The sequence below is a fragment of the Engystomops pustulosus genome, chromosome 1 (genome assembly GCF_040894005.1).
Source record: "Engystomops pustulosus chromosome 1, aEngPut4.maternal, whole genome shotgun sequence".
Classification (NCBI taxonomy): Eukaryota; Metazoa; Chordata; class Amphibia; order Anura; family Leptodactylidae; genus Engystomops; species Engystomops pustulosus.
The window spans coordinates 193,840,609-193,857,484 of NC_092411.1; the positions used below are offsets into that span (position 1 = coordinate 193,840,609).

General features: G+C 41.6%; 1 protein-coding gene across 4 annotated transcripts in view; it reads right to left on the bottom strand.

Annotated features, from left to right (window-relative positions):
- USO1 (USO1 vesicle transport factor) overlaps nucleotides 1-16,876 on the bottom strand; it is a 49,530-nt gene that overhangs the window by 20,123 nt on the left and 12,531 nt on the right. For 2 of the 4 annotated variants that reach the window (XM_072117037.1, XM_072117054.1), the window contains exons 3-13: nucleotides 16,746-16,810; nucleotides 14,376-14,449; nucleotides 11,494-11,505; nucleotides 7,126-7,226; nucleotides 6,201-6,303; nucleotides 5,479-5,534; nucleotides 5,052-5,172; nucleotides 3,757-3,935; nucleotides 3,208-3,348; nucleotides 1,505-1,593; nucleotides 7-161 (exon numbers count right to left, since the gene is read on the bottom strand). In XM_072117037.1, coding sequence (XP_071973138.1) covers nucleotides 7-161; nucleotides 1,505-1,593; nucleotides 3,208-3,348; nucleotides 3,757-3,935; nucleotides 5,052-5,172; nucleotides 5,479-5,534; nucleotides 6,201-6,303; nucleotides 7,126-7,226; nucleotides 11,494-11,505; nucleotides 14,376-14,449; nucleotides 16,746-16,810 — 1,096 coding nt within the window. The remainder of the gene's footprint in view (nucleotides 1-6; nucleotides 162-1,504; nucleotides 1,594-3,207; nucleotides 3,349-3,756; nucleotides 3,936-5,051; nucleotides 5,173-5,478; nucleotides 5,535-6,200; nucleotides 6,304-7,125; nucleotides 7,227-11,493; nucleotides 11,506-14,375; nucleotides 14,450-16,745; nucleotides 16,811-16,876) is intronic. The other 2 variants (XM_072117045.1, XM_072117062.1) reach the window with 1 other exon arrangement.

Below are 16,876 nucleotides of genomic sequence, written 5' to 3' on the forward strand. Positions count from 1 at the left end.
CATTACCATCTATGGTTGAAGGTAGAAGTGTGGCTACAATTTCTCCTTGACCCTTCTGATTCTTGTAAAGGAAGCACTGGAAACAGTAAAGAACGGCACATCTTAGGACAAAGGGCTGCCTCTCGTTCACCATGGACATTAACAGTACCACGATCGCAGGCCTACACAGAAATAAAGAAGCAGAGCAGATGATAATACAACATGTAACCTGAATTCCTCTTTTGGTCATCTTAAAGGGGTTTTCTGTACAAAATTAAAATGTGTTTTTTTTAAAATCTGTACATATCCTGCTCTCTTGGCCCGGATTTTAGTTTTTCATGAAAGTCATACCCATGGTCAGAGTCCTGGCTCTGTGGAATGGCAGAAAATGCTAATGTTGGTAGAACCAGAAGAGTAGAAGCTTGGGGGAGGAACAAAGTGCCTTATTGATAATGTGCTGATAGACAGCAAGGGTAAACTGCACAAGGGAAACGTGGTGCAATATACACAGACTTGGCGACTATGCTTGAGATCAAAAACCTGAATGGGAGTGAAAAGAAGGAGGAAGCACAATGCATGCAGCCTGCTCTGCAAGTCTTCATGGCAATTGTTGTTTCAGCATGTAAATAAACACTGCAGAAAATAAGGTGTGTGTGAACAGATAGATAAAATGTTGTCTGACAGGAAAAAGCTAATAAATGTGTGCCATGGCATTGGAATGTGATTTGCAACCCTTTTTTCATGTGCCAACTCAGAAAACCTCTTTAAAGGAAATCTAACATGATGAACCAGGGATATTCATACATCCAAACACCAAAGCTGTGGTAAATTTCCTACCTATGGCCTTTTTCCTTCTAAAAATCAATAAAATCCTTTAAATTACGCCAAAGAGATTGAGGGGCTTACCTTAGCCCCGCCATGATCTGGCTTAACAGACATTTACACCGTCTCATCCCCCCTCCTTGTTCCCTCAGGACTTGTGCAGTGAGCACTTCCTGCCTTATTGTCAGTGCTGAGGAAGCAGGGGGTGTGTGCGACAGTATAACAGCCTGTAAAGTCTAATCATAGAGGGGCTAGGGTAGCCCATTAGACTCATTAGCATAATTTTAAATGTTGATTTTAGAAGGATTGAGGCCATGAATAACAAATATAAGAAGATTACCACAGTCACTGTGCCTGTATCTATGAGTAAGTGCCCCTAGTTTATCATACTTGATTTTATGGGAGATTTCCTTTAAAAGTGTTCTTGTAAGTTTGGAGTTTACCAGTATACAGGGCAAAACAGTCTGTCTCAAGGGGGTCCAAAAACCACTTTTTACAGGTGGTAGGAAACACTGCCAGCATGGACCTACTCTTCACTTCTGGAAAAAAATATTCAACCCTCATTCCTAAAGAGATATATTACATAGAACATTACATTCTGTGTAGTGATGCTTGGCTTACATATCGTAAGGGTTGTAAGGGTCACCAATTCTTATGCCAAGAAGAAACACTCATCGCAATGTAAAAAGTGGTTAAAGATTACCTTGGGGGATTTGATGGAGCATTTACAGATGCAAAGTAGTCCTGATTTACTTGGCTGCCTCTGATGACCTCCGAGACTGTATTTATAGTCTTTTAAATGAAAGAATAAATAACAATAGTCAGTTCCACGTGTAAAGTCAGAAAAGGTAAATCACTGTACAAAATTTATAATGAATCATCAATCCAGCTTATCAATTCTGCATCCTAGCACAGGCTGCTTAACTCATAGTTGGCCATTAAGACTTGACACATTGTAGAGCACTAGGAGAAGTATTAGATATGTACAGCTTCAGGATCTGGATGTTCGTAACATACAATGAAGCTGTATAACATTTCATTATAGATTGCAAGAGTATTCACACTGGGACATTTGTGGAGCTGCAAGATGGGCCTTCCACAGGGTTGTGGAGACGGTAAGCCAAACCTTGGACTCTGACTCCACAGTCCTGGTTTCCCGGTCCCTCTAGCAGTGTTTGAGATATATGCGGCCATTCCTTCCTTTCTAATCTATAGGAGAGGAGCTTCAATCCTAGGCATCGACATAAAGTTCAGCCACAATCATCTCAACTAAAACTAGGATCATGGATGCACAATCCGCGCCGACAGGCCACATGCAGCCATGAGTTGTGGTCCGCACTCTGATGACAGAGTCCAATGAGCACTTCCATAACTGATGTAACTGATGGAATCGTTCATTGGGGCGTTCATTGCTGTCCTGACACTGGTTGTACACGTCAAGGTCAGGACACAGAGAAGAGGACCCAGTGGTGGTAAGTACTTGTCAGCTGTACTCTAATGCTCTAGGGTGCTCTCCTACTACTGGCGCAGTACTGCTTCGGGTCCGGATGCCACCACATATAACCAGAACGGGACACAGAGCAGAGCGGCACATGGAGAAGAAAATAAGCTGGAGTGTGGTGGAGGGAGGAGAAGATGAGACCGGAAAGGAGAGGAGTTTTATGCTCAAGGGGGCTCGAGTATTGTCTTTTATGGGGTCTCCAGTATTAGTGGTTTTATACTCTGTGGGTCACCAGTATTAGTAGTTTTATGCTTTGGGGATCTCCAGTATTTTACACCTGCTTTGTGGTATCCAGTACCGTTATCATCTGCTCTGGGGTCTGCACTATCATTAGCTGCTCTGAATGCAGTATTTGGTTTCTGGGGGGCTAATCATTTCTGGGTTGGCATTTTGTGCTGTACTGTGGTTGTTGTTAAATCTAGGATGCTGGTTACTGAGGTGGCCTATTAAAGTTTAGCAGTATGACAATATGACATATGGAGTGATAAAAGTTGGTCACCCCTGGTCTAAATACTTAGATCAGGAATAGAACAGACATTTAAAGGAAATTTTTATAATTTATTATACGATTGTGGAGTCCGTCCATTTTATCATGACTGTATTAGTTATTGCGGTTGTTTTCCAAATGTGCCATCTATATTATTTTCTTTCAGCAACTAAAAATATCCAATATCCAAATATCTAATCCACACGTACGGGCTATGGACCAGACGAGTGTACAGCCACACGCAGGAGAGACAAGCGAGTGGCAGACGCCGTAGAATGGCGAAATAAAGGACATGTCCTATATTTTTCTGGACATGTCCACGCTGTGACGGGCAACCATTTGCGACCAGATATCGGTTACCATTACGTTAATGTGCAGGGGGGCCTTAGCATTGGTGAAAAGGTATGCAAATACTTACTTCTGTTAATATGTCTGCCGGTACCCCAGTAGCCATCAAGATGATGCACAGCTGTTGCAGCAAACCACACTGGTACATGAACTTCTGACAACTGCTCGTAGCCCCGGGAGGATTGCCTGGAGATACCAGAACCCTTACCAGCTGCAAAGAAAATATTAATTACTATTCATAAATCCATTTATGGACATTTTTGAAACTGCACTGTCTAAAGAAAATGTGGCTTCAGGCATCCCTATTCATTTAGCTTCCACTTCTCTTCAGGAAAAAAAATCTAAATCATTAGGCTGGATTAGATACGGAAATATGCCAAATGTACAATAAGAAACAATAGTGTAGGAATTAGCTTTATAATAAACTAAAAAAAAAAAAAAGTTGCCCATAGATATAAATCAGGGTACAGTTATTTCTCAAGAGCACTCTAAGAAAGTAAAAGTGCATTGTGATAGGAGAATTTATGACCCTGTCCCAAAGCAGCCTAATATTTTACGTCCCTTGTTATCAGCACCAATTATTAAAAATGTTACCTCTGTTTTAATTTAGGGTGTATACCTGCAGCATCAAATGAAGGTTTGTTACTTTCTGTGCAGACCAGCCAGAGTTGTCATCCCCCACTTCAAACCAAGGCTTCATACGTTGGATGTAGGAGCCCTCTTTAAAGAAGTTTTGATTTGAGTTGTTATACTTTAATAGATTCTGGAGTAGCAGTAGGCAATCTTCTACCACAATACCTATTAAAATAACAGAAAAAAAATGTATTCAATAACAATAATATAAATATATATTCATATTTTGAAATATAGGAAGATTTTCAGAAGTAAGGCAAACACATTTTGTCGAGCACACTATTCCCACAAAGTTTCTTAAATGTACTTCAAACCTGTCTCTATCAGTCTTGGTGTACACAATTTCAGTTGCCCCTAGACACGACCCTGTAACTTCTGACAGGGTCATGGAAGCCATCTTGAATTTCTGTGTGACGGCCGTGGAGCGGAGTTTCTCTCTGTTTCTGCACTCCAGCCCCGTCCCCCTGCAGCCCAGGACTGATCTCTCCAGGACTGACACAGAATCTGATTTCTTGCTGTGATATACAGACACCGAGTTCCTGAGGGCAGCAGTGTGAGGAGAACTACAAGCTACAGACAAAAAAGTTCTTTATCTGGGGAAGGAGGGCACAGCAGATGTAGTGTGTTAAGTAATAGCAGTGATTTAGCAGATCTGACTGTCATTGTGTGGAAAAGGCGTCTCATAGACCTCACCATCTCATCTCTCTATGTGTCAGATACTAGTACAATGTTCAGAAGCTAAATAAACTGTATATAAGCCTATACCCTGATAATGTCACCATATTGTCACCCTATAGAACTAGATGGAGCATAATGTGTCTGCTTAGAGAGTCCCCGCCCACATCCTGGGATTTTACACTGGACATCCTGCGTCATAGGAGCTAAAACAGCAATAAAACTGAGCAAAATTGTGAAGTAAAGGGTTAAAATGATCTTGTTAACATTACCAAGGTATTGAAATTTTAGAATTTTCATGGGAAACCCCCTTTAAGGCCCTGTTCACATCTGTGCTAGGTCTTCAGTTACTGTGACCAAAAACCAGGGGTGGTTGAACACACTGAAAAGAACCAATGCTGTATTTGCCAATGTTTTATAGTAAAATAATGACAAAACTGCATGTTCTTCCTCAGTTGCAGCAATATCACAGTAAAATAATTTGTAGTTTTGCTGGGCTGTGAGTGTAGTGCAACTTTCATTCCATTATTCATTTTGTTAATAATGAAAGCTACACTGACTGGCTGCTTTGAGACCAGTTTTCTTTTAGACTCTGTATGGACTTACCACCATCGCTGTTTCCTTCTTCTGTGATGATGTCAAGAAGTCTCTCAAAAGCGTTCTCGAAGGCTACTATTTTCTGTATGGCAGCATTGCTTTTTGTCAGTTGCTGTAGCAGTAGTAGGCCCTGCAGCACAAATAAGAGATACATTCATAGCTGAGCTAGTCTATGTAGTCTATGGGGGGTCATTACTAACCAGAAAATTATGGACCTGCTATTTTTATCTAGAATTTTATTCAAGGTTTTAGAGTTTTTAAAAGACAAAACATCAAAAATAAAACCCCTCACCCCCACAACAAAAAATCTAGTTTAGGCACTATGGCAAAACCACAGAGACCGAACAGATGGTTCTGGAACTACAATTGGATTGCTATGTCAAGTATAGGGTGACATAAGTCTGAAACAAGAATGGGTGTTTAGCCTTTCACTTACGTCATTACGGATCACCTCTCTAGAGTCATCTAGCAAATCCATGAGTCTGGAAACACCTAAAAAATATATTTCAGCATTTAATATGTAATTTAAACATCTTAGGAAACATAGATATTATGTCTCAACTAGGAATCATAAATTAGTAAGAGCTTTTCGTAAGAGCTTTTAAGCAAAATGAAATAGTAGTACCATTACTTTCTCACATTTGTTTGGGGATTTGAAGGGGAGTTCTCACAATAAAAAAGGCAGTATAAAATGCAGGCAGCATGTTATAGAGCTAAAGGATAAAGAAGATTGAGACAAAGGGGAAGATTTATCAGCAATTCTATGCCAGTTTCAAATGAGAATTGTTTGCTGCAGTGAGCTGATGGCAGGGAGGGCGAGAGAGATGAAGGAGAAAGAGGGTGGTAGCTTTGAGGAGAAAATAACTCCATTCTTTTGAACTGCCCCCTGGGACTCACCACACACTGCTGGCCGGGAGCCAGGTAATGTTAAAGAAACAATTTAAAAGCTGTGGGATTATTCAGATGCACAACAAAGGCATTTTTTAAATCAACATTCCAGAGGCTATTGGAACCTGTCATCACGTACAAATCACCATTGTCATGACAGGTTCCCTTTAAAGAGATTTATCCAAATCCCTGTAAACGTGCATATAACATTGTTTAACATACTATATAGTGTCACTAAAGTAATAAAAATCCATTCTTTGAAGCACATACCCATAGGGCTGACCAAAATAATCTGCTGAACCTGAGGTCCTTGTTGTTTCAGTAGACATGTTAGTAGCTTCACACCCGGCCAACGTACATGGAAATCAAACTCCTGTAAAAGTCATTGAAGCAACAATAAACATTGTCCATTTTGACCAATCTTCATATGCCTGGTATGCGGCACATGAGTTTGTGGGTGCGCAGTGATACATGGAATCTATATGGTACTTATGTTAAATGGGCAGTGAAATCCCTGCCTCCGCTCTGGAAGTTTTACATCCAAAATTGGTAAGAAACACTAAAATGTATTTTCTTCTGCAAAATAATCATGATGGACGGGGAGTTCTCAACAGTATAAATTGTGACTGCACACCACACAAATAATATATAGATTGCCTTTTTGGAATACTGTTCAAGCTACTAGCTGTTTCATCTTGTTTGTATCATGCCCCAATGTGACTTATCATGAAAACTTTCTCACTTTTTACAGGAGAGTTAAAAAAAAAATGTCACACAGAGTGTAGGGGAGTTTTGGAGTCTGACATCAGTCTAATGACTAAACAAAATAATGTGAAAATGCAATGAATGGTCTTAAAGAACAATCATATGTCACAATGTCACCTACGGGTATCTGTTACTAGATGCAGATGCCATACACTTATCACTTTTCTTCACATGAGTTGAACTGAAAAGGGGTATGTATCCTTTTTATTTTCAGTCTAAGGCCTCATTCACAGGGCCGTTGGGGGGGGGGGGGGAGGGTATATTTAAGCGACGTATATACGTCCCCCAATGGAAGTGTGGCGTGAGCAGCGCTCATCGCCTCCTCCTCTCCCTGGGGGCGACGAGTGCCCACCATGCCACGCTATGGCGGACACACGTCCGTGTAAATTCAGCCTAAATCTTCTAGTTAGCTGGAGTTTGAAATACGAACCTCTAGGATAGACAGTAAAATTGTGACATTTTCCTGTTGTTTAATGAACATTTCTGTGAACTGGACTCCCAGATCGTCTGTCTGCGCTTGCGGGTTCTCCTCTGTAAAGCAATATAGAAAAGAGTCATGGAGAAGATAGTAGTGTCCATAGTCAAATTCTTGATAACTTAACACTTTGAGGTAAGAGGATTTATCAGGGCCTGTAATAGGTACACAGCTAGTCATTGTGCCTTATACCCCCTGTGCTGCCTCTACGTTGAGTTAGCAGCGGAGTGGTCTGGCGCAGAACATTCCTGCCCTGCGCAAAAACTATATGCAGGCTGCAGTGTAATTCTATGCCAGGTTATCCTGCCCTGCTGGAGCAGCCAGCTGCCGGATATAACAGGAGTGCGGAGCCACCTGCTAAATCCAGCGTTGCAGGAGGTCTGGGGGTATACATCAGGCAGTGGCACACCGAGCGCCAGAGTGTGATAAATCTCCCCCTTTGACTGTATTTTCACTTACCAACTCCTGTTTACTCCTCCCGTCTATGTGATCTCTCAGCACTTTATACCATAAAACAGGTTACTCTTAAGGCCCCTCACGCTGGACTCTGCACATAAAGATGGTGGCTGGTAATGGATCATGCCATGGTGATTTTACTTATTCTCATACATTATCAAAATGGCTGGACCACTGTACAAGCACTTATACCTCCTTTGTTACCACTTCCTCTTTATAGACTGTGAGCTCTTGCGAGCGGGACCATCAAAGCTTTTTTTTCAAATGACCATGTTTTTACCCTTCATATATACCATGTAATGTGTAATGCACAGTAGAATATGATTATTATTATGAGAACGAATTGACTGATGTCAAACAAAATGATGTGAAAATGCAATGAATGGTCTTAAAGAACAATCATATTGTCAGCAGGTAAGAACATATCTCTTCTGAAAAATACCTTAGATTTAAAGGGATTGTCTAAGTAACAACAGATGTCAGCATCAAAGAATAATGAAGCCAGGAGCATCTGGAGCCCCTGTGCTAATTTAAAAAAATTATCCATATACAGGCGGTCTCCTACTTAAGAACACCCAACTTACAGACGACTCCTAGTTGCAAATGGACCACTGGATGTTGGTAATTTACTGTACTTTAGCCTTGGGCTACAATAAACAACTATAACAGTTATCAAAAGTGTCTGCAATCAAGTTTTATTGTTAATCCGGGTTACGAGAATCCAAAATTTTTAAAATCCAGTTGTCAGAGAGCAAAAAAAAATTCCCTGGGGTTAAAATAATAAAATATACAGTCCCGACTTACACGCAAATTCAACTTAAGAACAAACCTATCTTGTACGTAACCCGGGGACTGCCTGTATGTCTATTTCTGTAAATCAAAATTCTATAACACATGGAAATTTATGATAAATTTTTCTAGGTGGGTCCAAGAAGTTATTGCCCCTTTTCCTGCTCACAATTCTGGATCAACACTGGAGTTATTAAGTATTTGACATAATGTGATTAATTTATAAATGGACTACAATTTCTCCTACTTTTTTGTAGAGGATTTGACATTCTGTTTCCTTCTTTAGCAAGAAAACAATCAAATATTGTCCCAAAAACATAGAAATGTGTTCCTGACTGCTCCCAGTCAACACAATTGTTCATCCATCTTTATAGCACCTGTTTAGGTCCTCCACAGCAAACGCTGCCCTACACTCACATCTGGTCCTGACTAAAGCCCCCTGTGTTGTCCAATATCACACCTTTCTCCACTGACTGGTTGTGGCACATAAGCAGTGTATACAAGTTGCAGAGAGGGTGAGAGTTAGTGCAGAAAGTGCAATGTTGGACATAGATAGAACTTTCAATCAAGGACAAGTAGGTAGTAAAAGCAGAGTTTTACTAAATAAACATTACAATTATTAATCAGATTCCTTTTGACGGTCACATTGACGTGAAACACAATGGGGGAACTTATCATGACTGCCTTTTAAAATACCAGTCCTACTCTGAGGCTCTGGCCCCTCCCAGTTCTCTGCCGTGACACACCCAAAGTGGTGTGCGGGACAAAAAAACACTCCAAACTGGTGGGGTTGGGGAGATTTCTCCACCAAAGAGCACCAGTAGAGCTAGTTAAATAAAAGTGGATACTTAATTTAAAGGGCACCTACCACCACAAATCTACCTATAAAGGTAGATTGGGTGGTAGGTGGATCAATGGGACGTGAGGATAGCCCTTTTAAGGGCTAATCCTCACGTCCCTGCACTTTTTTGATAACTTTTATTAGATATTTATTCAAATTTACTTATGCGGCTACTGGGGCGTGGAGTAGCCGCATATGAGATTACACGAGGCGGCTACTCCACGCCCCGGTAGCCACTTTACCCCTCCTACTCACCCATCTTCGGCGCGCAGCTCCGCGGAGCTGCGCGCCCTTGTCCGGCGATCCTGCCGTCTGAGCATGCGCAGAAGAGCAGGCCCACACCTGCGCGGTCACTGCTCCGAAACAGGCGCGGGCCTGTAAAGTGGCTACCGGGGCGTGGAGTAGCTGCCTCGTGTAATCTCAGATGCGGCTACTCCACGCCCCAGTAGCCGCATAAGTAAATTTGAATATATATCTAATAAAAGTTATCAAAAAAGTGCAGGGACGTGAGGATTAGCCCTTAAAAGGGCTAATCCTCACGTCCCATTGATCCACCTACCACCCAATCTACCTTTATAGGTAGATTTGTGGTGGTAGGTTCCCTTTAAGGAGACCCATTTTAGCACTCCCCCAGTCCCCACAGAGCATAGTACATACACTGCCAAAGTGTTTTTGTATAAAAAATAGGTTTTACAGAAAAAAAGATATGATATATTGTACCTTTCATTAGCTGTGTGACTAGGCAGTTGCCTTTTGGGAGGAGCTGGACAGGAGCAGTTCCCCCCTACCCTTGGGATTCAGCTTCTCCATGTGACCTTTTCAAATATATGAAAACACCCATCACTTGGCTTAGCGACGCCCCCTCCTCCTCTACAGCCAATCCTGAGTGTGGGGAGTTATTCATATATTTGAAAAGGTCACATGTTTCCCAAGGGTGGGGGGAACTGCTCCTTTCCAGCCCCTCCCAAAAGGCAACTGCCTAGTCACACAGCAGATGCTAATGAAAGGTACAATATAACATATCTTTTTTTCTGTGCAACCTATTTTTTATACAAAAACACTTTGGCAGTGTATGTACTATGCTCTGTGGGGACTGGGGGAGTGCTAAAAATGGGTCTCCTGGTGACAGGTTCCCTTTAAGAAAGAAAGAAAGAACATTTTTCTCTTATTGATATCCTGCTATTTACATCCATAACGTGTTTACGTGTTTGTGTTTTTATTTATTTTTTGGGGCCATGCAGCAATACTGAAGAGTCTCTAGAAAAGAGGACATAAAAGAAGATTTTTTTAAAATCTTATAGAACTCTTTAACCCCTCAAAGTGGGTTGTCCCAAGTTTAGAAGTTGTTCCCTATACACAGGATAGGGCAGTGATGGCGAGACTTTTGGAGACAGAGTGCCCAAGCTGCAACCAAAACCCATTTATATGTCGCAAAGTGCCAACATGACAATTTAAGCAGTAACTTATTGATCCCTGCTGTATAACAGGTTTTAATCGTATTGGTGTCCTGAGTTCACCAATACAATAGAAAGATGAGGAAAAATGGATTGTAGCTTCTCTCCAGGGTCCCCTGAAGAGGAAGAATCAGGGGACCCAGAGCAGGAGCTCAAATGACAATCCATCTCTATCCACACGTTCTACGCTCCTCCTGTAGCCCTGGCAGCCAAGGATGTTGCTTTAAAATGGCGCTGAGCATGGCACATCCTGGGCTGTATTGGACCACAGGAGAAAGCCTTAAGTCCTATCTGGCAAACTCTGTGTTGGGGTGAAGGCCTGGGTGCCCACAGAAAGGGCTCTGAGTGCCACCTCTGGCACCCGTGATATAGGTACGATTAAGGGACCCACGCAATCCAGAGACCCTGTTCTCACTAATTGATAGGCCATGAGATCAAGTATGTACCCAGCCACTCCACTCACTGACTGCGACTGCCAAAGATAGGCGGGCACCGCAATCGGTCGTCTCTGGCACTCTCATAGACAGTAAGTGTAGCGGAACGTACATACTCGTGGGAACTACATCCATGTTCTCTGGATCACAGGTTATTGCAAGTATCACAGAATGCCCCAGTTCAACGAAAAAAACAACAACAGCTCTCAACTTTTTGAAGCAAGAAGGCTAAAAGAGTGAATACGTTTAGTAGGGACCTAAGTGAAAATGGAAAAGCAAAACATGATGAAACTAAACCAGCACCAGGTTAGTAAAGGGGACTAAACATCATGCAGACACTAAATTTTACCTTCAGATTCGGCTGCAAAGACATAAAAGAAAGAAGACAAGTTTACAATCCGAGAAAGAAAAATGAAGGCTATAATTATCAACCAAACACATCTAGTAATGATTGTAACATGCCATGTTAATAAAGCAACATTGTATCGTATGCTGAAGACGCTCTACATTGCTGTGCTGCCATAACATAACTCGATATTGCATATAGATCCTCTCTACCTGGCAAAGCAGAAAAAACATCTTTTGGTGTTAACAGCGAGAAGCACAAATATCATTATACAACAATGTACACGACGCAAAACCAGAAGTGTATCAGCAGCAATTGTGGCAAGATGACACGTGCATGCGAGTGAGGGCGCTGGACCAACAGGAGCAGTCTGTCTGTGTGCCAGAAGCAGGGATTCATAGGTGCTAGTTCACCTGTATCTCTGGGAAGGAGGCTCCATTTACGGGAATGACCAACTGCATGAACAATTTGGTGGGGAATTGTGGGGGAAAAATAAGGGAAAAATCAGAGCAGCGGAGTATAAATGGCCATTCCTGAATATCTAGAGGCTGACATATTAATCTACGGCAAATTTTACATTCTACTGCACCTGTAGGGAACATTAAGACTATGTAATACTATGCACTAAATCATTACATCTAATTGCTTTTTGTTTAAAGGTATCTCTGAATCATAGCATGATAGGGAAGGACGCTGCTTTTGTTATAAGTCTATACTGTGATTACTTACATCAAAGAGGCAGATTTGAACATTTTTCCATGTTGATTCAGACTCATTTTCTGTCTGCGAATCAGTGCAAGAAAACTAAGGGGACTATGCATTAAACTGATTCAATGGAAAATGAGGAGATCATTTTTTTTGCTTCATTTCGCTCCAATTTCATTTTACTATACTCGATGGAGCTATGGCTGAACAGCCAGTCATATCTAGGGGGTGCTACAACTTTGTCCTTGGGTGCTCAATTATTGACAATTCATTCTCCATCGACTCAAGGTGAAAATAAATACTTCACAAACAAGTCCTTGAGAACAGGAGACAAAGATATCAGAGCCTCTATAGGTATTACCAACTCTGTGATTTTATGCTGATCCCGAATATTTTCCTACATTTGTCATTGTGAAAAAGTTTGCCTACTAGTAGAATAAGTAAGCTAGAAGGGCTAGAAGAATTGTGTCACACTAGTCAGGGTTGATTTTGTAGTATGACAAATATATCTGGACAAAGTATAGACACCTAGGTTGATATAGCAGCAGTAACAAAATGGTAGGATATATTTAATTAAAACTAAAGAATATTAATTTCTATTAGAATTACCAAACATAACCAAAAAATCTGCACATATGGTTTTAAGAAGATATTAAGTTTTTACCTCCAAATGATTTCTAATGTCTAAAACAATCTGAATTTAGTCTGTATCCTTTGCATTGTTCTATGTCAGGTCAAAGTGGGGAAGACTACACTATTGTAACAGCGTTCAACAAGCAACACATACCTGGCGAACTGCTATGCTTCTTCCTTTGAAATACAGTGAGGATAAATTCATCATGATAAACCAGGGCCGCTTACTCATAGATCCAGGAAATGTGACTGAATCTTCTTAGATTTGCCATCCATGGTCATCCTTCTAAAATCAACTTTTAAAATTGTGCCTATAAAGTGCTCTGGCCTCGATCGGCGCTTCCTCCCTCTGCCTGCTATAATATCACTAAAGCTGAACAAGCTTCAGCACACAGTGGGAGGGAAAAGTGCTCCTTGAGCAGTGTAACAGCCTGTACATCTGCAGCATGGAATAGTCTGGTAATGGGCACTTCTGGCTTATTAGCACAATTTTAAAAGTTGAATTTAGAGGGAAGGAAACCATGAATAACAAACATAAGATTACAACAGTCTATGAGTAAGCGTCCCTGGTTTATCATGCTGCATTTTGATGGTAGATTTGCACTTTTTGGTAGATATGCCATTTTTTCTGAGTACAGGCAGTCCCCGGGTTACATACAAGATAGGGTCTGGAGGTTTGTTCTTAAGTTGAATTTGTATGTAAGTCGAAACTGTATATTTTATAATGGAAGTTCTAGACAATTTTTTTTCTTTTGCCCCAGTGACAATTGGAGTTTCAAAATTTTTGGTGTAATTGGACCAAGAATTATCAATAAAGCTTCATTACAGACATCTTACAGCTGATCATTGCAGTCTGGGACTATAGTAAAGCATCCAGAGAGCTTCACCAGAGGTCACAGTTGGCAGAGGGGTCCGTCTGTAACTATGGGTTGTCTGTAAGTCGGGTGTCCTTAAGTAGGGGACCGCCTGTACTCTACAGATATTACAAAGTTTCTTGTTCTTATTTTAAGGGTTTGTACAGACGCAGAAAATTGCAGCTTCTTTCTACCAATAATTTCCAGATTGTCAGAGTGAGCCTTGATGAACTCTCCCTAAGAAGTACCACGGCCTGTCAACGTTCTTTACCTAGTGCCGGGTCGGAATAAAAGATGGGTTATGTCATCCAGCTTGTTACACTATGGATAATTGAGTTAATACTACTGCAGATATTTCACATGTACTCCAGCTACCCATGCATTGTTAAACATGTAATATCTGGCCCTAAAGGGACCAGCTATAATTTATGATTTCACCAAGATCAGGTTTCACCAAAACGGCTGGATGTATTTTGAGTGCGAAGAATATGGAATATCGTTTTGCTACCAAACACACATAATAACGGTATTTAATAAAAATATATGTACAGGGGTAGCAGTGTAGGAAAGGGACTTCTGGCTGTATAACAGACAGGCGCTTTCTGTTAGCTTCAAATAAATAGTATTTTTGTGAATTTTATGAACCAAAGTGAGTGCACTACATGGAACATCTATGTGAGGCTCTTGACTTACCTGCCTCTTCTGCATCATTAGATAAGATATTGTAAAGTGTATCCAAGGCGTAGCCAATGATTTCAGAGTCAGCACTGAAAGATAACATGTATTCTGTAAGTATATGGATCCCAAACAGAGGAATAAGAAGTATTTTATTTATGCTGGTGGTCTTTTCTGATTGACAGCTCAATCTAAAGAACCTCTGATCAGATAAGATCATATACATTCAACTTATCTAATACACAGTCTTGTGGCCCCTGTTCACAGAAGCCATAACACCACAGCCCTCTTATTTGGTGGGGCCCACTGTGATCTGACAACTACGTCCTATCCAGTAGGTATGACAACTTGATAATGTTCTACAGGAATACAGCTCAGCTATTACTGTTGTTCTAGATATGACATCCTACATTTACAAAAGCACAGTGAATAACAGCATTTAACCTCTTATACACCAATCATTTAAAAGGCGTTTTCCTGCGGACAAATACATTAGGCCTTCACTAACTGATCACTAGGGGTCTGCCTGCCAAGTCACCCATCAATCCTTAAAACAAAAGAGCTGCACTGCTTGCTAAGCCATAAAGCCATCCCCCACACAGAGAACTGCAACATGCAGGCAGTCCCTCGGTTACATACTAGATAGGTTCTTTAGGATTGTACTTATAGTTTGTTATAATTAGCATCAAAGAGCGCCGGACATCTTGTCCCCGCACTCCATTCAGCTTTCTTTTCTAGGTGATCCCGGCGTGTCAAGTATAGCGAAAGACAGCTCCAGGATCAACATCAAGAGGAGTGGGGGGGGGGAGTATTTCTATGTTTTTGTTTTTTTAACTGGTTCATTTCCTTTAAGTTGAATTAGTATGCAAGATGGAAATTGAATATTTCATAATTATAACTCCAGATAAAATTTTTATTGTCCCTGTGGCTACTGGATTTTCAATAATTTGTGTCGTGTGAACAAGGATTATTCAAAAAGCTTCATTCCAGAGACCTTACAGCTGATCATTGCAGCCTGGGACCTAAGTAAAGCATCCAGAGAGCTTCACCAGAGGTCACAGTGGGCAGAGAGGTCAGTCTGTAACTAGTGTTGGACTGTAAGTCGGGTGTCCTTGAGTCGGGGACCATCTGTATAATGTTTCACTGCAATCTGCAGGAACATCAATCTGTAGAAGAACAGCCAAAGAGTCACCAGTCTTTTTCATGTGATCAGCAATTAATCATGATAATACAGAATATCCTACTATAATGGAGCTAAAAATACAGTTAACTTGTCCCTCCTCCGGAACCTCTCCCACATTCTCTCTCCTACTAACGACTTCAGCAAGCCATACTTGCACTAGCGTGGTGAGCCCTCAACTTTCAGCATGGGCACTTAGATGTGAATGCGGCTCACTGCATTTCCATTCTCAGTGTGTATTTGTCCCAGATTGCAAGGCAGTGAGGTGCTGGCAGTACACAACTCACTACAGAATTTGCATACTGCCGGCGCCTCACTGCCTCATCATATCTGCTGACTTTAGTGCCACATACTGCCGCTGTATATAGGAGTAAAAAAAGAAGACTGAGGTAGCTTATGGGGAATGTGAAAAGTGAGTATCTGAGTACCATCAGCCCTAGGCTGCTCTCCTGACTTGCACAGCACCAGTACAGGGAAACAGGCCATATAATGACCCATCAAGGTCCTACAATTGTGTATTAAAATCACGTTGTTTGCTACAAGATAAGAACAAGATCCTCTGCCACTTGAGTGAGACATGAGTAGCAAAACATTGACTGTTTGTTAAAGGGGTTATCCGGGATTAAAACATTTTTTATGGCCGGGCTGGGGAGGGCTATTTAAACATAATAAACATGTACTTACCTCCTCCGATGCTGCCGATGTCCCGCGCCGCGGCCCGTCTTCTCCGTGCGCCGGTTTCATTACACCGGCGCACAGGGAGCTTCCGGCCGGCCGGATGCTCCCATGCGCACCATCTCCCAGCGCTTACAACGCTGAGAGATAGGGAGGGATGGGAGGAGCCGTGCACAACGCGGACCGGAAGCTCCCTGTGCGTGGCTTCCGTGCCCCTGTTTGTTTACAGGGGCACGGATCGAAGTGACCGCGGCGCGGGACATCAGCGGCGCCGGAGGAGGTAAGTCCATGTTTATTATGTTTAACTAGCCCTCCCCAGCCCGGCCATAAAAAGATTTTTAAACCCGGATAACCCCTTTAAAGTGGATTTGAGGACTTTGATGGGTCATCAAGAGATCAGTGGGGGTCTGACACTCAGCACCCCCGACCAATCAGCTAATTAGGAGCAGCACAGCAGTGATACACACTTACATGGTTCCTAAAAATAATGGAAGTAGTAAAGGTTGAAACTCATGGATAAAAGGGCCTCTTACCGGTCAGTCTGTAATACATTTAGCAGATGGTCCATAGCCTGCGTTCCCACTTCTAGACGGTATTTCTGTTCACAGAAAGAAAAAAAAAAGGGTTTCTAATTTTGGCTCTGTAATATGTTTATTAATCCAAA